Source organism: Parasteatoda tepidariorum, chromosome 10 (assembly GCF_043381705.1).
Source record: "Parasteatoda tepidariorum isolate YZ-2023 chromosome 10, CAS_Ptep_4.0, whole genome shotgun sequence".
Classification (NCBI taxonomy): Eukaryota; Metazoa; Arthropoda; class Arachnida; order Araneae; family Theridiidae; genus Parasteatoda; species Parasteatoda tepidariorum.
In genome coordinates, this window is record NC_092213.1 from 69,727,693 (window position 1) to 69,754,577 (window position 26,885).

Sequence of the window (26,885 nt, forward strand, 5' to 3'; positions counted from 1 at the left end):
AGACATTATAAAACTATTGTTCCATGTTTTACTGCTTCACAGCAATACAGAAAATTAAGTAAAATTATATCGCCGAATTATTCTACTACAATCCAAATCTTCTTGCTGACTCCAAAAAAATAAAAAGCAATGCAAGATAACATCAGAAAATACAAAATCTAATATTATATAACATCAAAACTAATGCAAAATAATATTACGGCGAAAGCTAGATAATATTAGTTTGCATAGAATCTAATATTATATAATGCAGAGCAAACAGCGACTTCTTGTATCTTTCTATTATTAGAAGTTGAGCAAGATAACGTTAGATTTTACCGATTTTCTGATGTTATCTAATATTAGGTGCTACTTGGGTCCTCGGCTAAAAACATTTAACGACTTTTTATTGTAAGCCAATAATTAAATAAGTAGTTCAAAAATAGTTTTATGATGGATGAAGATACGACGGCAACCCAGCAAAATGATTAGATCTAAATTGTATGATAATGGAATCGAAAACAAAACCTGTGGTACCAATTCTGTATTAAAACTTTGTTGAAATTGTTCCCTTTCTATTTAAACGTTTTTTCATTGAATTTAGATGTAAAGCTAAAACAGGGTTCGTACGTACCTGAAAAGAATTAAAAAATGGTATGATAAAACAAAAACAAAAAAAAATTATGATAGCATTATTAACACTTTTTAATATTTTCCAGGTGCGTATGAACCCGCAAACTGAACAGGAAGTGAGAGTTGAGTACCTGAAAACTTCATTGAAAAGTAGAAAAATAGATTTTGGTTTGCCTTTTTAAGTTTTCCTGGTGATTAACTATTCAAATTATTGGTGTTCGCATGATAATCAATCACTATTTGTAGAAGGAAAACCAAAATACACACTTTATACAAAGAGAATATATTTATTTTAAAAAATATATAAGGCAATACTATTTATTCTTAGCCTTTTTTTTAAATACAATTTATAAAATGTAAGAACTTCAAGGACCCCATGAGTGCCCAGGACCCTGAGCCCCGGGTGTGCCCATGCATAAGGAGGCACTGTTTCTAGGTGGTCTATTCATTTTGTAATGTAAATTGTTGGCTTTATTAGCATATATTAATCGGGATACTCAAATAACAAAAATGGACTTTTTATGTGTAAAAGTGACAAGTTGATTATTAGATCAAAAGTAATTTCGGGATTTATTTTTCATTTTAATATTATTATTATTATTTTCCTTTTGTAATTTCCATTTTGAACTTGTAGAGCAAAGTAAAATTCGGAGCAACTAAATAATTTTTAAGTTCGAGGGTCTAAACTTAAAGAGGCTAATTAATTTGAGCAGACGATAATTTAAGTTGCGAAATCGCGAACAAAACGATACTTTGTCTAAATGGCCATATTCAACGGATTTGAATACGTGACCCTCAAGAGCACACAATTGTAAAGACCATCTAAGATAATTTAAAAAATATATAATTGTTGAATATACTTTTTATTACTATTAATTAGACTTTTTAAAATGCTAGGTAAGCATATTCGTACCTAATTAATTTTGAATTACGAAATTACAAAATTTGAGTGAAATCGACTAAATTCTTGATTTAATATTATGAATCTTATTTAATATTATATATTATTTCACAGCTACTATTTTCGTTTTCAAATTTCGGATTTTTATTTATAATTTTTCCATGAAATTATGGATTTTTAATTTAAAATTGCGATATTAAAAAACTATTATTAAATTAATAAAAAATAATTATAAAAAAAAGTTTTTTTGTTGTTGTTGTATAGAATGCTTTTTAATTACCGAGTTTTTTCTTTTAACTGTGCTCAAAAAGCCTTAATTAAATCTAGGGGTAAGGTGTTAGTTCAAGGGATAATTTTGTATCCTTACCATAAGCAGCGCTTCGATGGCGCAGTCGTTTAAAGCCTCGCTCACGCCGCTGGTTGGAGAGTTAGGATAGTGAGTTCGATCCTGTCAACCGACATAACTACCTTAAATCTGTCGTGGCTGAAATTCCTCGTGTTGGCTTTGGTGTGAAAAATTTGGAAACGTGCACCAGCTCAGGCGTTGTCCACGTCGGCTGAACAGGGTCACATTTATGTGGCTTTCCTATTATGGCCTTTCAAGGATAGAGCCTTAAAAATGGGGCTAGGTGTTTGGCCAAGTGTCATGACCAGAAATACCCTGACTATCTCTCGTGTGGATTAATTTATGAAGATAAATGTGGAAATGTTTTCAAATTTATTTCCCTCTTTGGTAGTTTACATCTGCCTGACTTGGTGGTCCCGGATGGAGGCCTAGGCTGTATAGCTCCTACATGCCATCTACTACATCTGTAGTAGGACATCCTCTTACAGTCATAAGACTCTGAATTTAGTTAAGAGAACGCCATACCACGGGAGAAATTTTTCGTTGCAAATTCTCCTTCTTCTCCATAACAAATTTAAAATAATGAAAATGTGAGTCCAGACAAACCTACAGTAAGCCACGAAGTTTCAAATACTGAAAAGAAATTTTTAAAATATGAAAAGAAAAAAAAATAATCATGAGAAGGTAACTCAGAATAGAGAAGTTCTGTTCTAATAATTTGCTTTCATTTTGATATTTTCATTCCCCTCCCCCCCAGGGATTAAAACTTCATGCCTTACTTAAGGTTTCTGTCTGAACTCACTTTTTCTTTACTTTAAATTAGTTATGGAGGGAAAAGAGAATTTGCGACGAATGAATTCTCCCGTAGTATGGCGTACTTGAATGAATTTAAATGGAGAGGAAAGAGAATTTGCGACAAAAAGTTTCTCGCGTGCTATGGCGTCCTCTTAATGAATCTAAATCACCGTACCTGACATTTTGAAAACTCATCTATTATATTGCTCTGTATTTGTTGTAGTTCATTTACGTCGCACTAGATTTGCGTAATGGGCTACTGGCGACCGTCTGGGAAACATCCCTGAGGATGATCCGAAGAAATGTCATCGCAATTTTGATCCTCTGCAGAGGGGATGGTACCTCCGACCTGCACGCGAAGTCGAGCACTTTACGGTAGAACAGTTTAACGAGGACCCCTACGCAGACTAATCCAAGTGGTCACCCACCCACACACTGACCGCAGTCACTCTATATTACAATTAAATACAAACTTTTGCTTGGAAAATGTTGGTGTATATTGTGTTGCATGCCATCTGATATCTTTATTGTAATAGGTTTTCTTAATATGATATAGATTTATTGCAATAGGATATATATATATATTTCTTTTTTGCAATAGGTTTTTCAAATATTAATTATAGTATGTGTTTCCCAAAAATTGCTTGAAAAATATTGGTGCATATTGTGTTGCATACTTTCTGATATTTCAATAGACAGGTATTTTTTTTTTTGTAATAAGTTTTTTAAACACAAATTACTGTATAGCTTGATGTCAATTATCATAATTTCGAATTTATAAATAGTATAGTCAAGATAAATGAATTATATTTCATTCACAACTGTTATTTTTCTCCATTTTGATTCTGCATACTTATTTTGCTTTAACTAAACAGGCTACTTTTTAAAACTTTATTTTGGCCTGTGGCTGTTCTTAAAACTTCTTTTTTGAGTCGCTAGAAATCATTTTCATCTAGAACTTTGATTTGTTTCCACAATCTATCCAACCAACGTTGAAATCTAATAACAATAGTGTAGTGATAAAAAACTTTCCTCCTTCCTTTTTGATTCATGTTTGATTCAATTAATTGGTTTCGTTGTAGAATATTTTCTCTGGAAGGACATGTATATAATTAAATCTTTTTTAACACGAAGTTGTTTATTGCTTTTTTTAAAAAATTTAATTTTGAATAGTAATTTTTAGTTGATGCTAGATTTTTTTTCCGTTTCATTATTTTGCGTCATATGAATGGTTGTTTCAGATGAAAATTCTAATAAATTTTACTCTCTCTCCCAACAAGTTAAAAATACTGAGAAAACAAGGAAAAAGATGTAAAGACTTTTTAAAGGAGAAGAAAAAATTATTAAAAAAAAAAATTGGAAAAGAAAATAAGGAAAAAAAAACTTTTCCTTACTTTATTTTAAGGAAAAGATATATATTTTATAAAAGTTAGGATAAATAATATATAAGGAAAATATTTATTCTTTTCTTACTTAATTTTAAATTTTTTTTTTTGTAAATATTTCTTTAAAAATATTTTCTAATATTTTTTTCTTTTCCTCTAAAAAAATATTTTTCCCTGTTTTCTTTATATTTTTAACTTATTTTATAAGTTCTATGCACTTGCAGCTTATGAGCAGTGAATAAAATATTTTTCTTAATTTTCTTCGGTAATCTCTGTTTTCTATTATCATTTTTGTCTTTATTATTAGTGTATATATATATGCATACACTCACAAATTATCTAGTCTTAGGAGAAACAACTGGAAGACTATTTTGCAATATACATACATTTACACTGTATTTTAAAAACAAGAATCTTTACTTATAGAACTACATGTATATTTAATTTATAATTATATCCAAGCATTCATAAGGTTTTATTCATCTCCAAAAATAGAGAATTTATGTTGTAATTTTCTTGCCACTTTTTTTGTTGTTGCCTTCATCAAGAACTAAGATCTGAGAACTCTCAAAGATTTTTTAACAGTGGTAGGTTAAGCATAAAAAAATAAGTGATAATGTAATTTTTCATGATTGAAACAATATTTAACCAAGTAGTTACATGTCTTTTCACATCAAACACGCCTTGATATGGTACATAATATTACAAAATAAGTTATAATTAATTTAAAAAGAAGAAACTGAAACTCCTACAGTAAAGAAAACAAATCAAAAAGTCTAGTTTATATTTTTTAATGTAAAAAATGAATTATGATGGTTAGAATACAGCAACATTCTTTTGGCTATTAGACATTTTTCTTTAACACATCTTTTTTAAGTGAGGCAACAATTCCCCAACAGGGACGTACATATACAATATTAACCGTAATACAGATAAAATCACTTTACATATCTTGTAATGTTTATTTTCTACTCTAGATGTTAAGCTGTGAAAAAAATATAAACCAAACAACAAAACATTAACAAAAACACAACATTTTATTTTTATGATAATCTAAAGCACTACATACAAAAAAAAGAGACACATTAAATCTAAAAGATACCAGTAGATGTTTTTTCATCACATAATCTGAAACAAACTGCTAGGCCATTAAATGCCTTCAACAGATTAAATTGTTTTTTTTTAGGGAGCAAAAATTGATCATGCTAAGGCACGCATATTATTAATTACAATTTTAAAAATAAACTGTCTATTCACTAACCGCACTGTACTTTGATAAGTGTATCAAATTCGGAAAATAATCCGACAAAAAGAATTTAAAAACATTTCTAAGAACTCCAATAAAATTTAAATTATTGCAAATTTTATGTGCTTTCCTTCTAAATTCCATTGGATAACCCATCACTAATGACAATCATGCCTAGGGGTCAGGCACATGATAATAAAACATATACTTTTTAACTACTTAATCACAATAAAATGTATAAATTGAAGAATAAAATAAAACTTATAAACTTATCAAGTAGCTCAAATGAATATATAGAAATATTTTTTTAATTGAATTTTGTACTAGAGACCTTCTATTTTTAACTTTTAGTAAATTACCCAAATTATGAGTTTTTCCTTTTACTTTGCTTGCTACTCAAAATTTTGTCAAATTTTTGTAGGATTTAAAAAGTTCAAACATTTAACAGCGAAAACTGCATCATAATACAAATTTATAACTACTTACTGACTAAAACTCATTCCCTTTTTTTTCTATATTATTGTTTAAATTAAAACCATCTTACTCAAAAATAAACAATTATGTGAAATTAATATTAGGCAGGTAGGTATTATTATTCACGTCGCACTAGAGCTGCACAATGGACTATTGGCGACAGTCTGGGAAACATTCCTAAAGATGATCCGAAGACATGCCATCACAATTTTGCTCCTCTGAAAGGAGGATTGCTCCTCCGCCATAGTAACTCAACGACCTGGGCGCGAAGTCTAGCACTTTACAGTGAAACAGTTCAGAGAGGAACAATACCGTGCACCCTCAGTCCCTACACAGGCAGATCAAAGTGTTCACCCACCCGCTTACTGACCGCAGCTAGTGGTGCTTGACTTCGGTGTTCTACTGGGGAAAAATGAATTAATATTAAAACCCTGCTTCTTAATTTCATTTGGATAACTAATTTTATTATTACAAACTTTATTAGAGGAAATAAGGAGCTGCCTTGCCAACACTTGCCATTGTTTTTAAAGCTGCCACTAATAGCATTATCAGAACATGATTTAATGAGTAGGTACTTCTTGCTCAGTTTAAAAATGGAAGAAAAAAAATATTCAACAGGGATTTGTGCACATTATAGACCTGACAAAGATTTGATTATCAACACAAATATAATAATAATAATATATTGAAAAAAAAAACTAGTCATGACCCAGCATATTCATCATAAGCTTGTGCAATAATTCAGGTAAAATTAAATGATTATGAGGACACACATTACTCATTCATTAGTACAGACTTACATAAATTGCAACTATTTCTTTAGGAAGTTTGATGAATCCTAGGAGACACTAAAAGAAACCTTTTGAAACATTACGACATGGCCAGTAGTAGAAACCTCCGTATTCTTCTGCAATGAGATGGAAAACTTCTAGGATTCATCAGCCGAACCAATGACAAATACTTATGACTCTCAGTCAAAAATAAACCAGCAGTTTCTGCCATCATGATGCCTTAATTCTGTTACAGAGGCTTCATGTGAATTTAAATGAATAACATTTATGAATAACAATAATGAATAACATTAACTAGTGGCTTCAATAAAGCAAATCTGAATAATGCATGGAAATACATAATACATGGAAAAAAAATCAGAATATCGATTAAGTGTTAATAACAACAGACTAAAGGACTCATTTAATAGCTTTTAATATTTAAGGATTAAATCTTTTAATATTTTGAACACATTTTTTTTTATTTCTGTAAATATAGCTATTAATAATTTTCAAGTAACAACATATGCAGTACAATGCATCTAAATTTACATTTTCTTTCCTTACTTTAAAAAATATTTATAAAACAGAAAATATTAATGAAATTAACAAGTAGTTTTAAAGGGGTATAACATAATGTACAATTAATTTATCCTTATTTATATAGAGCTTATTATATCATTAATGCCTTAGGTCTTTAGTAATCTATCATTGCAAAACTGAACACATTTTTCCCCCAAATATAAGTAAGTAGTACCATTAAGAGAAATGAGAACAATGAATGAAAAATACACTTCTAAATAAAGACTAAATATATTAAAAAACATAAAACAAACAGCAGACAAAAAAAAAATTTCCATCAATACTTTCAATTAGTTAACATTAAAACAAACTTGTGACTATACATTACATGAATTAATCAACTTGATATGTATGAAGCAAAACTTTTAAGTGATTATTTCTTGGTCGAATAAACAAATTGCATTGACAAAATGTAATAACAAATGATACTAAATTATGAAATGAAATTAACAAAACAAACAAAATAAACACTAAAAAAAACGTAAATAATGATCCCTAATTTAAACACTAATTCCATACAGAGCAAATACTAAAGAAAACTTATCGTTTAAATAGTGGTAAAAGGATTCAGTGTTAAATGGAAAGATAATCCAAGAAATGAGCACCTTATTTAGGAACAGTTTTGATTTCTCTCAAATTCACAGCAAAAATTTTTTAACATAGAAGTTAATAAACCATATGAGGAAATAAAATCAAATAACTCTACAGTTAACATAAAAGACAAGAAGTAATGTAAATTTAAAAAAGCTCATATGGGTATCTTAAAACATTCATATTCAGTCAAAGCTTTAATTGTCTTCTTTTAAGCATTATGAAACTTATCTTATACCCATTACATAAAATTAAGTTTTATATATTTTAAGTTCCAATGATTAATGTTCACACAATGCTAATTGATACAGCTCATATCAGCTAACTGAAATATGATATGCAGAATTAAATTAGAAATTTTAAATATCAATGAATGATAATCTATTATGAAGGAATGATACATTACTAAATCAGGTTATTGTAACTAATTAGGATGAAATCAAAGTTACTAAGAACTGCTATTTTTTGCTTTGTGCAACAAATAATTAAGTATCTATTATATTTAGTGAATGTATCCAGTAGAACCTACTTAAGTTATCAAATAGCAAATATAACATCACAGATAACACACATTTCAGTAGGGAATTCATGCATTAAAAATTATAAAAAAAGTTCACGATTTTGTAAAAATCTATTGAAGCAATTTTTGAAACTAAATGACAAACCTTTAAAGTTTCAACAGTTTCATAATAAAAAAATTCGCAAATAGAACAGACTAGTACATTTAAAATGAATCACAGATAAAATTCAATATATGGGCAGGCAGAATAATTTTTCGTTATATATATATATTTTTCAGTAAAGATGAAACATAATTAAATAAATGTCCATAAATATTAATTCAGTGTTGCTTAGCAGACTTTACCAGACTAAAAAGTGAAAAATAGTTAATACGCAACTTTAAGAATACAACGATAAAATACAGCTTTCTTCTTCCACTACTTCACAGGCACAAAATGGCAGTTGTAGCCAAACACATGAATAAATACGCAATACCAGTCAAACAATTAATTACGTTTCAAACATGCTTCTCATGTCAGCCAGAGCTTTCTCAATGTGTCCTTTAAACCTCTCAGAATTCTGTAAAAAAATAAATAAACATTAACATTACATTATCAAATATTAAGTTCAAACATATTTCTTAAATAGGTAGTTTTATGAAAAAAAGAATTTTTATTAGAGATAATATTAATTTTTTTTTAATTAGCTTAAACCTAATGACTATTTGAAAAGATATGACAATATGACAGAATAATTACTGAAATGGTTTTAAAATAAATTAGTGACCTTTCTAAAATTTAATTGCAAAATATAATCTAAAAGTGAATAATCTAATTAAAAAATAAATATAGCAAGGATGAAAATATTTCATTCCATAGTTGTTTCAAAGCAAAGTGAATCAGTTCAAAGAACTCCAAACCTACAAATTGAGAGCAAAATCTGACTAATTGCAAAGATGGACTTCAAACAATAAGGTTAAAGAAAAGAAAAACAGAAGATTAGCCAAAGATTTGTTTTTACACTGCTGCCAGAATTAGAAATCTATAACAAAATTCATCTTTAGTATTTCTTATATGAATATACTAATTGGAGACTTACCTCTTTTAATTAACTCTAATGTTAAAATAAATAATAAAACTAAATTTTAAAACCAATATATTGCATAATTTTAAGCACAAAACAATATAAATAATTATATATTTATAAACTTTAAAAAAAAATTAAAAAACACTTTTTCAACCAGAACAAGGCTGCGGGAAATTTTTGGGGAAATTTCTTATAGCAATAGCTAAATGTATGTTTTGATGCATGATTATTTGTTTTGTAAATTTTATTAAAAGTTATTTTGTACTCTCATACGAAGTCAGTTTTGTACTCTCATCAGTAGTTCATACGAAATGCCTCTTTTTTCCTGCTCTCATGGTGAATCTTTTAAAAGTAGGCAAAATTATAAAAAAATTAAAAGCTTTGATATTTAATTGCCGATCTCTCTATATATTTTGCAAAAGGCATAATGGTAGTTTGCAGCCCTGCAAATAGAGCATTTAAAAAAGAAAATTACAAGTGATTGTTACAAAATAAAAACAAATGCAAATTGGTGACATTTTTTCCTGCTCTCATGGTGAATCTTTTAAAAGTAGGCAAAATTATAAAAAAATTAAAAGCTTTGATATTTAATTGCTGATCATCTCTCTATATATTTTGCAAAAGGCATAATAGTAGTTTGCAGCCCTGCAAATAGAGCATTTAACCCCTTAACTGCCGAGTAAAATTTACGTGATTCACTCCCCAGTGCCACCGTTTTTCGCTCAAGTGAACTTTCTTACGCGGTGTTTCGGTGGGGTAAAATGATGCACGCGTTGCAATTTAAAAACAGTTTACTTTTACAAGACAAGAAAAAGGAAAGAAAGATAATACAAAATTTAAATTAAATAATAAAAATACAATATAAAAGATGTTAAAACTTAGCTGTTGTATGATAAATCCTGAAACATGGTTGTACACATAAACCAACATCACATTCATTGCATTGATAGCGGGATTGACGACGAATTTTTTTCTTGAACAAACAGCACATTTTCGCGATGCATTTGAAGGCGTTGATGGAAAGAATAAAAAGTACCAAATACACGCGGGAAATGAAATCGATAAAAGAATAAATCCGACCTTACTCAAAAAAAGACAAGCAAACGATTAGTACGATATCACTTTTCCATAACATCCTTTTCCCATTCCCCCTTCTCCGAAATTAGTAATATATTTGCAAAGCAAACACTTTCAAGGTCATTTTACTGCATTCTGAAGTAGGGGTGTAGTTCTATTTATAGCAGCGCAATGCAAAGCATCGTACTTCGGGAAAGCGTATATATACGCCTGCGGCAGTTAACACATCGTCTGGCCGAGACGTATATATACGCCCGCGGCAGTTAAGGGGTTAAAAAAGAAAATTACAAGTGATTGTTACAAAATAAAAACAAATGCAAATTGGTGACATTTTTTCAAAAAAAATTTTTTTTTTAAAGAATGTAACATATAATGGTGCACAGATTTAATCAATATATTTTTCCTTTGAAAACATTTTTTTAAATTGTTAATCTAAACATATTGTTATAGTATTATAAAAACAAATTGTTAAAATTGAAAAAAAAAATAAAATAAAAACGAACAAAAACATAAAAAAACAAATTGTTAAAACTGAAAATAGCAACAAACTAATCATATTTTTTGCAGGTAATTTATAAAAAATAAGTTTAAAAATGTTTTTAAGCTCACTGAATAGTTCACAAAAATCATTCATAAATGAATACTGCTGTATTATATTCTTTATAAAGGAAATTATCCAAACGGAATTCAAACGTATACATACTGTTTCAGGTGATGATACTTTGCTAGATATATGAAAGAAAACTGTGTCTTCTCCAGCAATTATATATGACACACCATAACCATCATCTGCAACCTAAAATTGAAAAGCAAAAACTGAGTTAATAAAAAAATAAATAAAATATGTGATTAAGTAGAAAATCAGGTTTAGCAACAGACGGGGATCCAGAAAACTCAAGCAAAGTTTTAGATGGTAAAGATTTCATGTACAACATTCATAATAGCAACTCAATAATAGTTTGGATTCCTGCAGTCACAAAATAAATAAAAACATCTTTTTATCTGCGCAGCACATTTTTTTTACCAATAGTTACCTAGTTGCGTTTATCTTTTTTGAACAATGAATCTTTATCTTCGAGAAATTCTTACTATTAGTTTTCATTTTATAAAATCAAACTAACATGGTTTTAAAAATATGGGTATTTCCCTCAGCCCTTTAGTAGTATTTTTATTTATTAAAAGAATTAATACAGTGCACTCCCGATAATCCGGGTTAATCACCGGGACAGGTCGCACGGACAATCGAAAAACACGGATAATCCGAAAATTCCTTTAATTAAAGACAAATTCAATATCAGTACAAAAAATTACTGACATTTGCATGCATATCATCAAACTAGGAATTTTCCTTATTAAAAAATGTGTAATGAGTCTTCGCTACATATCGATACACATATTTTACGAACAGCAGTAATGTCACTGTAATCAAATCCTCCCATATAATCCAATAAAGTTTCCACAGAGCAGCAGAATGAGAAATTGTATTTCCCTCATTTACTACATCTTCTGCATCAGTTACTATCATCACTATTTGATTTAACAACATAACGATGTCTTCATCAGTCAAATACTGGAAGCCAGGCTCACATGCATCACTTAGAAACCAATCTTCTAAATTTCCATCAAGAATTTCGAAATCTTAGATTTCTTTTGCTTGTTCGAGAATACTGTTATCATATTTTTCTTGAACATCTGAAGAGGATTGTTTATCAAGCGGTATGATCTTTCTCCAAGATCATGATAACGTAGACGATTTTACCTTTGGCTATGCTGCTGATATTCCATATACTGCAATCCAATAACGAATATTGCTTCCAAAAATTTGGTAGTGGTATAACTTCATGAATCAAATATTTTTAATCTTGAAAATGTTTCTGTTTATATTTTTTGTGTGACTCCGGAATGAGTACGGATAATCCGCAAACCGGATAATCCGCGCACGGATAATCGAGAGTGTACTGTATTTATTATTAAAATTAACTTTCATAATTACGTCACAATTATAAAAGGAAGCATCAAATTATTTTTATGCATTTTATAAGTCATTGATACTTTTATTTTAAAACTATAAATCCTTTTGCTTTTATAATTATCATAAAAGAGTCTACTGAACACAAGTGTGTAGAGTAAGGTGGCAAATGGAGTAAACAAGTAAACTGAGGAGCTTAAAAAATTAAATTGCCTTGAATTATAATAAAAAGTCTAAGGTTCAATTTTCTAGAACTGTTAGAAATGATATAACAACAGTTAGAAATGCCATAACAGTTAGAAATGACATAATTTTTATAAATCTACTTACAGGCCCAAATCCTCCACCAGCAGAAATATGATCAGGATATTTTTTCAAATCTATCATATCTGTTTGCCCATGAGGAGTCTAATGAAAGAAAAGAAAATTTCAAAAAATTGATTATTGAATTCAATTTGTATCCTTTTATTATACAAGATACCCATTACAAATACTTTGTATCACTTGCATAAGTATAGTATTGTAAAAGCACAACAATAAATTCAGAATTAACTATTCAAACCAAATGATTTCAAAATTAACTATCTAGCTCAAATTACTAAGCAAATAAAAGTTCACAAACTAAAGTATAATGTTAATTAACTTAGTAAGAGCACCATGTCCAAGAGGTCATGAGTTCAAACCCAAACTGGCCGAAGACTCCCCGTGTAGTAAAGGGTGACTGGTGCACATTAAATTTGTTGGGTCACAAAGTCCTCCATGCTCTTATAAGAATTTACACCTCTAGGGATACGGAATTGGAAATTGATCGTTCTCTGGCTCAGGACAAAATTACGATCCATGGATAAACGAATGGATCTGCCTGATAAAACGGATTGAGACGAATGTGTATGGCAGAAGTCGAATTCTTGGTCATAGATGGTGACACTGGAAAACAAAACGAAGTGCACCACCTTTCCCCAATGTCAATAATATACAATAAACTAGACTTAATGACTAGACTAATATAAATAAACTATATAAAATGACAGGAACAATAAACTTTGAACTCGAAATACTATGATTAAAAAAAAACTATACCTGGCTAGTAGAGAGTTTCCAAGGTTCACTTAATACTTCATTCAAAAATGGAGATTCTACATTGAGGTATCTAGCTACAACATACAGGCAGAACATGTGCCTGTCGATTCCTTTTCCACACATTGCATCCTGATACCCTCTCTGATGCCTCTGGCAAGCTTTACGCAACAAATTAATCTTCTCCTCATTCTAAAAATATAAATAACATTGCTGTAATATAAAGCAAATTAAAAATTTTATAATGAGACAAAAATACTCTTGTTAAAAGAAATAAAAAAACATATACTATTGATAATAGATTATAGAGTAATGAGATAAGAGAGAATAATATATAATAGTAATAATAATAATAGGTAAGAATGACTATAATTAAAAACAAACAATATAATTGATGGATAAAATATAAAAGAGATAATGAGATAAAATTAATAGATAAGAGATTTCTATAATCTATAATAATAGTAATAATAATAATAGGTAAGAGATGACAATGATAAATAAAAACAAATATAATTAGTAGATAAAATAATATATATGAGATAATTAGATTTGAAAAAATATATTTGAGAAACTCAATTAAAAATATAAACATTTTACAACTAATTTATCATTTCCTAATTAAAATAGTATAGCACATCAATTTATGTATTACATTTAACAATTTATTATTAACTGCAAAAGTCAAAAAAGCTTAAAAATACATAGGTTGCTAAAGAACCTTTAACATAAGATTAATTTTTTCTTTTGTAACTAAATATTAAAGGAACAGACAGGTTTATGGGATAAGGTTATTTTTAAGAGCTGTTACCTATGAACAAGTCAGAACTTTATATTAAATTAAAAATTTTAGTGATGTGTTACCAAAGTGTAAGTCCAAACCTAATGATAAAAAACAAAAACAATTTTAATCAGCCATCCTTTATTAAAATCAACTTATTCTTTAAAAAAATCATTAATCAAATTTAAATCAAATGATATATTTTCTTGAAAAAAAAATCACTCATTTGAAAATTTACAAAGCATTTTAATATTAGATTCGTTAAGACTATTGAGTTTCATAGTTTTAAAACTAAATGTAAATATATCGTTGTGTTAATAAGTTTCAATTCGCAAAATTGCATAACTATTTATTGTGAACTAAATAGCAGCATTTTTTTATAATGCAGCAATATAGTTTTAAATTTATTGTTAAAATTTATTTTGAATAATAATTCAATTAGAATTATATTTATAAAACTTAACTAAATATAAAAAAATCAGATCTTATCAAATCAAAAAATATGATTTAAGTAAAATAAAACAAATTTAAATTAAATAAACAGGAAACCTTTTTACAATTTTTAAAAAAAAAAAAACTATCCAATTTTGATTTTAATTAGTTAAATCTAAATAGCAAAAACTATTGGTGCTAAAATTTTCAATATAAGCCAAAATTTTCAATTTTAATCAATAATTTAAAAAAAAGCCAATGCCAAATCATATAATACAATGAAGAATTTACAAAGATAAAATTAAATAGAATAAATTTCACTAATAATCAAATAAAAATTAAATCACATAATATAATATTAGCAATTTATTTTTGAAAAAAATATGAAATGCAACTATGTTTGTTTTCTTAGAAAGATTTTTAAGTTTAACTTCCATGCGAGCTCCAATAACGGCATATAAAATATGGTTTTAATATGATCCACTTTCATGTCTTTAATCTGTAAGTACCATCCTTTAACAGAGAATTACAATTACAATCATAGAATTACAATTGGATTTAACAAAACCATCTTTGAATAGTTAAAACTAATTTGCTTTCATTGAACAAAAAAACAAACATTGTTTTGTCCTGTACCATAGCAACTGGTAAAATTTTCTAGTGAAAGGTTGTCATACCATCTACCGACTTTGGTGAAAGTTAATTAATGTTTAAAGTTTTGTTATCTAAGAGTAATTTAAATTGGTTTTCTTTGAAAATAATAAACATGTATTTACCAAAATTTGTTTTTGTGCCAACATAAAATGCATTCAACAATATTGGACCACACTGTAGCTTAGAAAGGAAGAAAATACTCACTGGTGCATTTGCATCAACCATAGCCTTCACCCAAGCACAAGATTCGAGAGTAACAGGTCGAACAGTTTCAGTACGACCTTCTCGGAAAAGCCGAGTCATGGAGGCTTCATAGGTCAGGTTGAATTTTCTAGAGTCCTATGGAAAGAAAACATTGTAGTTATATGGTTGTTTTCTGTACATGTTATATGAGTAGATTTCTGTTTTTCAAAAATAAAAAAAGAATAAAAACTATTGTAAAGAGAATTTTTTTTAATGAAGAAATGAAATAAAAGGTTTTGGAGTTAATGTAGTTAATGCTGAATAATATTTACAAAAGGGGTGAAAGAATATTCTTACTACACATTTCATATCTCTGAGCAATGAATAACAAAATCAATTTCCAAATAATTTTTAAAAAATATATTGTTACATAAAAGAAGCACACAACACAGAATAAAATCACATTTTTAGAAGCTAAAACTGAAAAGAAGTAAACTAAAAACAACAGTTACTTAGTCATTACATGCTGCATGTACAGTATATGCACAAAATTGTATATTATTTATTTGGAGCAAAAATGTCAAGTTCCAAATTTTTATAACTCCACAAATATATTATACAAATCAAACAAAATACAAAAATGTTATTTATTTTGTAAATGTTTATAAATAAAATGAACGCTTCTGACAAAGTTGTGCAAGAGAACAAAATAAAAATTTTCTAGGTACTAGAAAATTTACATTTTAAAATGACCTTAAAAAAATATACATATATTAAGAAATTAAAATTTTTTTTGACTTAGAAATTTAACATTTCCTTGACTTTTTAGGAGACTAAAAATTTCCCCGAATCTTTAAGGCTACCTAGCTTACTCAGCACCAAGATGTATCATTTTAGAAATGTAACAATTAATTTCATTTCCTACATGAAACATTGCACGAACACGCAGATTTTCAATATTGCATATGTAGATTTAAAAAAATAATTATTTTGTTCATAATTTTGATTGCCAGTACACAAAAAAATCTGTGTGCTCTATTCCAACGTGAGTAACAGTTTTGAATTAGGTGGAACTCAGATTATATGGAGTCTACAGAATAGCCAAAGTAAAATTCTCCACATAAATTTTAAAAATATATTGCCACAGGATAAAAAATATGATATTTTAATACTTTGAAAAAATACTTACTCTGTAATAAGCTAATTGCAAAGCCATTTGAATATAAGCATCTGGACTGACTTTACATTTTTTCATGAATCCTTTACCATATGCATCATGCATTAATAGTTTGAGATCAACATCTGCTATGGCAGTTTCAGCAGATTGTTTGCAGTTGTCTATCACAGTAATGACCTGAAATGTTTATGAAAACAAATGCATGATTTTATGTCTCCAATATTAATATTTCAAAAAGTTATTTTAGAATTGAGCGAAAGAAAAAGTGGGATTTAAATAAATAATCCTAAGAAAGTGAAGCAGTAAAATTATTACCTGCTTAAAAATTTCCTTTGTTTCAAAAATATCTATATAGCAAATAACAGTCAGCTGGTTTCAAAATAGAAAAACCTCTCCATAGCACTTGGAAATGCATTTTATCTTGATTTGCCTGTGGTTGTCCTTTTTTCTGTATTTCATTTTATTTCCCTCTCGGTTACTGTGGTTTCTCTAGTTTTGTTTCTCACCTTTATTTTACATTAGCAACTTCGCGTTTTTTATTTTAAATCAATTTTGCTTTATCTCGTTTATGCCTGGCAAATTTTGAAAACGGTAACATATTTTTGAAGCGCTTGAAGCATGTCGATTGATTGATTGAATGTAGAGTTTAATGGCACAAAATCCAAATGTGGACATGCTGCGCCAAACAATATGTTTATACATGTCAAAATTGAAGTGCATACTTATTTTCCTAAATATAATTAAAAATTGATAAAATCATATACAAACAATCAACGGTAATATTGGAATAAAATCATGTCAACGTTAAAACACAGTAAAATAGTATAAAAGTAAGAATATCCTTCTAAAAATGAATAAATTCTTGAACAGAATAAACTTATATACAATTTAAAATGCTAATAGCACTTAAAAATGCAAAAATGTTCGGATGATGAGAGTCACCTAACAAATCTCCCATAGATAAAATAGAACTGCCAAAAAAGGCAAGACGATGTCTGTTAAAATACGGGCAAGTGAATAAAATATGGTGAATCAAAAGTAAAACATCACAAGTGTTACATTGAGGAGGTGGTTCACCAAACAACAAATGAAGATGGGTCAGTCTGGTGTGTCCGATTCGCAGACGGGTAAGCTTAACATCTGCACTACGTAGTCGCAACACAGGGAAGGGTTCCAAATTTGACTTATGAGCGTGCAACTTATTATTCACTTGGTTATCCCACTGCTGCTGCCATAAAGATTTTATATACTTTTTAATATGTATTTTTACATCTGAGAATGGTATAGATAAATTTAAAGTAGTAGTAGCAGATCGCGCTGCTGTATCGGCTAAATCATTGCCAGGGATTCCAACGTGACTTGGAACCCAGCAAAATAAAATATCGAAACCATTTTTATGAAGATTAAATAGCAAATGCTGTATAAAACACAAAATGGGATGAGTTTCATTGTCAAAATGGTTGAGTTGGCGCAACACGCTCATACTATCTGAGTAAACGCAGTATTTTCGATTCAAACTAGCTGAAATAAGCCTTAATGCCAACAGAATTGCAACTGCCTCAGCGGTGAATACGGAACACATAGTTGGTATTTTATAACTGTAGGTGTCGTCAGCAATAACAATACCACAGCCTACATAGCCAGGACATTTTGAGCCATCTGTGAAAACCGGAACATGTTGACAATATTGATGACGATGAGCTTTGTATAGTTGCTGAAAAATGATAGGCGCAACATGAGATTTACTATGTACATCGAATGGAGAATGAAAATGATATTGTGAAACGTTCCAAGGTGGAATAAGCGAGTGATCGACACATTGTGTTGTTGAGTCACAGATATTGAATGATTGGTTGAGCGAGCACATGCGAGCATTAAAAGGGCGAACATGTGAGGGTCGAGCATCATAAATCCGCTCTAAACTTACTGGAAGTGTTTCACGTTTAAGAGGGTGTGATGTGGATGAGACTACGTGAAAATAATATGTTAGACTGAGCTGCATGCGTCTCAAATCTAGAGGCAATTGGTGACACACAGCATACAGGCTTTCAACTGGAGAAGTACGAAATGCGCCGCTACATATACGCAAGGCAGTATGATGCACTGTATCCAACCTTTTAAGGTGAGAAGCTGAGGCAGTGCCATATACTGCACAAGCGTAATCAATACGCGATAGAATAAGTGCTCGATATATCCGTAGTAAGGCAATACGATCTGCACCCCAATGCGTATTTGAAATGACGCGTAACATGTTCATAGTTTTCTCACACCGTTTTCGCAACTGTCTAATATGAGGGCCAAATGTCAACTTCTTGTCGAAAATCACTCCCAAAAATTTAGTTTCTTCAACTACGGGTATAGCAATGTTATTAATGTGTATGAAGGGATCATTATGCAGCCTGAGCAACCGACAAAAATGCATGCATGAACTTTTGGAGGGGGAAAGTGTATGCCCATTCTCATCACACCATTTGATGGTTTTATTCACAGCAAGTTGAAGTTGACGTTCAATCACTCGCATCTCAGATCCTGAGCATGAGACGTTGAGATCGTCAACTTATAGTGAACCAAAAACTGTAGGTGGTAAAATATGTAAGATGAGAGATACATGAACGATGAAAAGTATGACACTCAGAACGCTACACTGTGGAACACCTTCAAATTGAATGTAGACATCAGAAAGTGTATTACCCAGTCTGGCTCGAAAATACCTCTGTCTCAGAAAGTTTTCAATAAATGCAGGGAGATGACCTCGATGACCCATGTTAAACAAAGCCTTTAGAATGCTGTAACGGCATGTTCGATCGTACGACTTCTCAATATCAAAGAAGATAGAGATAAAATGGCTACGTCGAACAAAAGCATTAAGAATATGCGATTCCAAAGCAACAATGTTGTCTATAGTCAATCTGCCCTTGCGAAATCCACTTTGAAAGTCGGGGATTAGATGTTTCCTCTCTAGATAATAGACAAGTCGAGAATTTACCATGCGCTCGAGAGTTTTGCAGAAGCAACTCGTCAGCGCAATTGGGCGATAATTAATCGGATTTTTCGCATCCTTACCTGGCTTCAAGATAGGTATGACAATTGCCTCACGCCAATTAGTAGGAAATATCTGTTCTAAACATATTCGATTGAAAAGATCGAGAATATTGCGCAAGGAGACAGTAATAAAGTGGCGTAGCATGCAATATGTAATTCCATCGGGGCCAGGACTTGTATTGGGAGCTTTCGTAATTGCTCGTAGTAATTCTATAAAAGTAAATGGTTGATTATACTGCAGTTGCTGTCGAGTCACAAAATTTAGTTTATTTTTTTCCGCAACGCGTTTATGGTTTTGAAACGCTCTGCTGTAACTGTCAGGGCTGGAGACGGCAGCAAAAGCTTCACCTAGGATGTTACTCACATCTACAGGATCTGAGTAAATAGTACCGTGTCTTTCAAACACCAGAAGATGGAATTCACGGTACATACCATTCGCCTTTTTAACTCTCGACCAGACTTGTCTGGGAGACGTTGTAGATGTGATAGATGAAACGTAACGCTTCCAAGACTCCCTTTGACTTTGGTGCCTTATCCTACGAAAGAAAGCTCTAGCTCGTTTATAAGCCACAAAATTAGCGTTTGTTGGATAGCGACGGAAGATGTTCCACAATCTCTGCTTCTCTTTGTGAGCCGCAGAGCAATCGGCATTCCACCATGGTCGGCGGTGACGGGGAAGAGAGGTAGATGTTTTCGGTATGCTAACTTCGGCAGCATGCATTATTACCGAAGTTACGTTTTCAACTGCATCACTTATATTGCTAGAGTTAACCATATCTTCAGTGAAATCAGCAAGCTGATTAAAGAGACTCCAATCAGCATGATGATATATGAAGACAGAGGGTCTAGGAGTGATATTACTAGTAGATGAATATGAAATGATGACAGGAAAGTGGTCGCTGTTATGAAGGTCATCATCAACTGAGAGTTGTGAGAATGGTAAAATTGCCGGTGAACATAAAGCTAAATCTATGCAATGGAAAGTCTGTGTGGGTGCATGAAAATATGTGTCCTCTCCTTGATTCAGTAAACATAAGTTATGATCAATAATGAGTCTTCCTATTTGACATCCGCGAGCATTGGAGTCAGAACTACCCCATAATTCGCTGTGACCATTAAAATCCCCTAATAGTAGAAAAGGTGGGGGCAGTTGATGAATCAATGAGTTTAAATCGATTTGAGTTATAGCAGCATGTGGAGGTAAGCAAACAGAGCAGATTCTAATGGAGATGTTAACGTAAATTTGAACGGCAACAGCCTGTAATGGAGTCGACAATGAAATGAGAGATGATGGGAAACTTGTAGAGATTAATATTGCAACACCACCGCTAGGTCGATTAGTATCAACGCAATCCTTTCGATGGCAGACATAGTTGCGAAGTTTAAAATTGTCTGATGATACCAAAAATGTTTCTTGAAGCGCGAGACATAAAGGGTGATATTTAGATACAATATCTCTGATATCAGAGATTTTATTTCTTGCACTGTGACAGTTCCAAGAAATAAGGGAAATTGTCATTATTTCTTTTTCTTGGATGTGGATGGAGGTGCGTCATCCATCGGAAGTTCATCAAAAAGCGATTCATCTTCTGAAGGATGTAACGTTAAAATATCATCTGCCTTCTGTGCAATGGCAGAAGTAGATTGATTAGAGTACTGATTAAATTTAGGATTTTTCTTTTTCCGGGTGAGTCCCGGTTTTTCGCTAGGAGGGAGTTTTGACTTCGAGCGCTGCGTAAAGTCAGGCCGAGGCTTCACTGAGAAATCTGTCCGAGATGCTTTTGTAGGTGGAGGAGATGTTGAGACAGATCTACGAGGTGCTGAAGGTCCAGTAAAATTAAATATGGGCTTTTTGTTGTTCTGTGTCAATGGAATCGGAATTTTTTGATTTTTGGGCTGTGAGGGAGGGGCTGGTAGATTATCTGTTTGAGTGCTCACTGAATTATATGAAATTTTAGTAGCCACGGAATAGGATACACCCGGCCGAGGAGTACGGGCGGTGACTATCCGGCGAGCTTCACTGAACGTAACATTTTGCAACACTTTTACACTTCGTATTTCTTTCTCTTGGGACCATTTTGGACAATTCCTGGAGTATGCTGCATGCGCGCCCTTGCAGTTACTGCAAAGGGCTGGCAGCTCACAGGAAGTGTCACTATGGTCAAAACCAGAGCAGTGGGCACAAATTGGCTTGCTACGACAAGATGTTTTAGAATGGCCAAACCTTTGGCACTGAAAGCACCTTAATGGGTTTGGCACATATGGTCGTATGGGGCAGTTATGCCAGGCAAGCTTAACCGAAGATGGTAGTTTCGGCGTGTCAAAAGTAAGAATCAGATGTTTCGTTGGGATAAGTTTACCATCCCTACGTATCTTAATTCTACGGACAGCAGTTACATGTTGTTCTTTTAATTCTTCAGCGATAGTTTCCTCTTCATCATCGAGGAATTTTGATTGTGGTATTACACCTCGTGAAGTGTTGAGAGTTTTATGAGGGGAGACAGTTACTGTAAATGAGCAGATTTTCTCGCATATGGATAATATAGCAGCTTGTTTTTCGGAGACCTCAACTAAAAGATCACCCGAACGCAATTTCTTCACAGAAGCTACTTCTCCCAATACTGACAGAAGAGCCTTGTGGATTAAAAATGGCGAGACTTTTGTAAACGAAATGTTTGGTACAGTTGGATTTGTCAAACTTATTATGAAATATCGAGTGTGTTCTAACGGTAAAGGGGTTGTTCCGCTGTTTTTGCTATGGTGTGCAGAACTAAACACCTTGCCTCTATTTTCAGTCATAGAAAATTTCAAAATACTTCCACTATCAGCGGCATCACCCACCACGGAGTCCTACATGGGGGATGCAAGTAACAAAATTGAGTAACTTGACACCGATGCTAACCAATAGCTATACATCCGCGAATCACCCCTGAAGCAGCCTCCACCCTTAACGAGGTGCCCAGTAAGTGACCCCGGACTTGACCCCAGCCAACAGATGACGGTCGTGACTAGCCGGTTGATGCATACAGGTCAATATGCACCTCCCGTTTACCTGAAGCAGGGGCCAAAGCAGTGTTTTGGGGTACCAGGATGCCCCTCAACTGCCAGGATCCCCTTTTCCAGGGACACGGGTCTCCACGCACGGCAAACACGCGGGTGGTCTCTTCCCGTCTGTGTCCGATACAACAGGGTGGTATTGGACACAGACAAAGAGCCCTCACCAGTTAATGTGGCAACCACGAGAAGGGGGAAGAAAAAGGAAAAAGTAGGAGAAAAGGGAGAGGAAACGGAAGGGAGGACAGATCACTAGGGTACCCCGGGGCGTGACTCCCTGTGTTTACCTAAAGATGGTAAACCCCCTCAGGGGGCTTGAAGCATGTCAAGTGTTGTTTACTATTTATATATTTTGAAGCAAATGAAGTTTTTAATCAGGCAATATTTTTGAGATTTCTCACTAAATAAGTTTTTGCAAAACATTTTTAAACTCTGCGATCTATGAGAGTGTAACTGTGAATTAAACTGTGTTCACTATAGTTCTCCATGAATATTACAATTTTCAAGACATTAAAAGTTTGATAAGCTTACTGCTATTTAATAGTTTTCTTTAAAATTAAACGGAAAATAGTTTTATAGAACTTAACAAATTTTAGGTAAGGAGTATTAAATAAAACTATTTCAAATATTTATTCAATTTTAACTTAGGATAAATGTATAATATACATGTATTAAGCTAAAAAAAGACAGTGGAAAACCAATTACTTCAATCAATCATTAAACAATCAGTCCCACATTAAAATACAAATCAAAAATTTTTTTTTACAAAATTCATCAGGGATGTAATAATTTTTCCCTAAGACGAAATTAACATGATTATTGACTAAAACATTTTGTACAAAGACTTTAATTTCGAAATGTTTTACTTTTAGTTGCAAAAAGCTTTAATTATGAAGATGTTTTACTTTATAACATTATTCCAACAAATTAGTTCTATAAAATCATTTTAATACACATAAAAAATTATAAATGTTTATCACACATTTGAAATTTTTTTATTACAATAAAATACACAATTAGGTTTTAAATACATTTTTTTTAGTATTAGGGCCCATAAGAAATTTTATCTGAGCATTCCGTGTTTCAATGTGATTTTTTTAAAAAAGAGCATGTTTAAAACAATAAAAAAATAATGATTCATAAATTAAACTCCTTTAATCTTAAATTCACGCATTTGGAGTAATTTATACAAAAAAATAAATAATAAAAATACCGCAAGAGGAACAATGTGATTAATTATTCGGAATCTTTCAACAGATTCCGAATCTTTTGTACTTTACATTTGCGATTACATGCCTTATACCACCATTTTCTAATGACCTATTTTTAGATAAAATATGGAACTTTGCTCAGGGCTAGAGAGTTCTAAGAATATCCAGCTAACACAAGCATTAATAGAAAAACAGCACAATGAGATCAAGAAAAAAATTAATAAGAGAAGATTTTTAAATGTTGGTAAGTTTATTTATTTTTATTTATTTTTTGTTTATATATATATTTTTTTTTAATTTCAAGCTGTGTACTAACCTGCTACATGAATTATCTATGTTTTGTTGATGATTTAAATGAATATTTTCTTTTTATAAATACTGTCTCTTCAGTAGTCCCTCTTGATTCGATACAGTGAACCTTAGTATATCTATAGTGTGACATTACTAATTCAAATGAGAACCACACTCTTTTTGGGTAAAAAAACTAATACGACTATTTCTTTTCATATCTCAAAATTTTTTTTAGTAAAAAAGAAATAAAACTTTGTGTGAATATTTTCTTTTATTATCAAATACTCTACACGTGCTTTTGTGAATTTTTCTTTTTTGGATTTTATTTTAGTAAAATCACATTTTAATTCGTAAGATATCACATTTTCCTACATTCATGCTTGTTATGAATCTAATTTATCTTCACAAAATGTTTTCTTGGGAGTAAAAAAAAAAATCCACAGCTAGTGAAAATTGCATCTTGCCCCTTAAATTTTTTTCTAAAAACTGAAATTTACCTTTAAATTTCAAAATAAGAAAGTATTTACAGCATAACTAATTACATGTTACATAACTGCATAAATAAAAGAAATCGATTAATTAAAGAAAACACTACCTCAGGAGAAAAGTCCCATCTCAATCGACTGGGTGGAAATATATTGTTTCTAGACTCTCCAATACAGTTGCCATCTTCATCATAACTACAACAGAAAAATAATCCTATTTTAACATAAAAATTATCTTCTACATGTTTAATAATTGAATATTAAAAAATTCAAGTAAGAAACAACTCAATATAATTGTATACACAAGTAGAACGAAATTCTAAATACCATTTGGTGTTGAATTCTTGAGCTAAACAGAATTCCCACACATGGCCCATAATAGGAGCATCAGCCCTAGAAAACAAATAATAGTTGTTTCAAAACCGAAAAACAACATGCATTTAATCAATCTGCGAAAAGTATCCTTTTGCCAAAAAATTATGATTAGAAGAAGTCCTTCAAAGAATCAATGCATTAATATCTTTTGATGCAAAGAAACTTTTATAACAAAAAAGTATTTTAAAAACATCAATAGTTAAGGATGTAAAAAACATAATTTATATCTTATCTAAAAGAAAATGAAAAATTAAAAGTAAAAAAAAAATGAATAAATTAACAAATTAATTATAATTTAATTTATAATTCTAATAGTGCTTAATTCAAAACTACACTTTTCTTGCTCTTTTTTTATTCTTAACTGGCTAATTAAAATAATAATATTTAATAAAAATAACTTTAGCAGATCAAACAGCCTAGACAAAAAGAGGAATTGTGAAATTTATTTGTAAAAATTAAATTTTATTAATAAAAAGTACTTAATGATTAAAGACAAAAAATGGCTATAAGTGAGGTCAAAAAATACATTAAAAAAACACACACACAAAGCACTTGGAAGAAACTTAAAAAATAGAATTATGTAATTAAAATTATCTTACCAAGAGTGTTCAACATTAAGGCCAGCCTAAAATTGAACAAAATACTTTAGAATTAAAAATGTTACTCAATTATTTGATAGATTAATGTTTGATAAAAAATTATTTCAATATCATTTTACTGCATTTAAAGTCAGTCATAATACATAAGTAGAAACCATTATTAGAGCCTGGATTAGGATGATCTAAGAAATTCCTAAAAAGTCCCTTAAAAGGGTTATCAATATCAACCAAAACAAAAAACATCATAAAATTCCATTAAATTAAAAATTTCCTTAAAATTGAAAAAAAATCAATAACTTATAACTGAAATTTTTTTCCCTGCACTTTTCATAAATGCTAGAATAATAAAAGAAAAAAAATATTGATAAAAAGTCAAAATATTACAAAAATTACACAAAAAATTTATCCAAAATCTATAAAAAAAATTAAAAAACTCAAAAATTCTTTAAAAAAATCAAAATCTAAAAAAAAGTTCAAAAATTCAAATATTATGAAAATCCAGACTTCCCTAATTAGTACTGCGCAAGATATAAATCTTATAATTGTGAATTTTTTTTATATAAAAAACAAAATATTTACCCTTGCATTCTTAGAGATAATGATATTGAAAGACTTGTCAAACCAACGATCATATCCCTTTCCATGAAGCATAGCTTTACCAAATTCATCCAATTTACTTGGATCGGCCTATAATCAAATATTTTACTTCAATTAATAACAATTATTAAGATAATTTCATTATTATGTATGCAATAGGAGAAAAATTAAAATGTTTTACGCAATATATTAGGCCCAGACTAAATGTATATCAATGCAGCCTTACACCTTAAAGCATTGCTTTTATCCATTAGTACTAACAATATTGCTTTTTAGAAACAGTTCTAAGAATACTTAAGTTCACAAGAATTTCTAATCAACAGAAATTATTTTTAAGTATTTTTTTCTCTCAAGGTGTATCAATAGCAAAATACCAAGTATTTCATTGACAATGCAGTCATTAGAAGTTTGACTAGTTTAAATGTAATATTTAGAAGAAAAATTCATTTGTTTAATTGTTTATTAATTATAGATCTTCCAGTCAATACTTCAATGTAGTAAATATTATTAATTAACTATGACTTAACCAATAGTATGCTCATTTAGCATTCTCAATTAAAGGCTATTCTTTAAAGGTACTCTATTTCAATTT

The 26,885-nt window shown here is 30.5% G+C and overlaps 1 protein-coding gene across 3 annotated transcripts in view; it reads right to left on the reverse strand.

Moving 5' to 3' along the window:
- Positions 1-4,814: 4,814 nt before the first annotated feature.
- LOC107444761 (carnitine O-palmitoyltransferase 1, liver isoform) overlaps positions 4,815-26,885 on the reverse strand; it is a 61,297-nt gene continuing 39,226 nt past the window's right edge. For all 3 annotated transcript variants that reach the window (XM_043051787.2, XM_016058980.3, XM_071186810.1), the window contains exons 14-23: positions 26,276-26,383; positions 25,697-25,722; positions 25,050-25,115; positions 24,833-24,917; positions 16,652-16,816; positions 15,484-15,618; positions 13,416-13,604; positions 12,666-12,743; positions 11,070-11,162; positions 4,815-8,782 (exon numbers count right to left, since the gene is read on the reverse strand). In XM_043051787.2, coding sequence (XP_042907721.2) covers positions 8,714-8,782; positions 11,070-11,162; positions 12,666-12,743; positions 13,416-13,604; positions 15,484-15,618; positions 16,652-16,816; positions 24,833-24,917; positions 25,050-25,115; positions 25,697-25,722; positions 26,276-26,383 — 1,014 coding nt within the window. In that variant the 3' untranslated portion in view covers positions 4,815-8,713. The remainder of the gene's footprint in view (positions 8,783-11,069; positions 11,163-12,665; positions 12,744-13,415; positions 13,605-15,483; positions 15,619-16,651; positions 16,817-24,832; positions 24,918-25,049; positions 25,116-25,696; positions 25,723-26,275; positions 26,384-26,885) is intronic.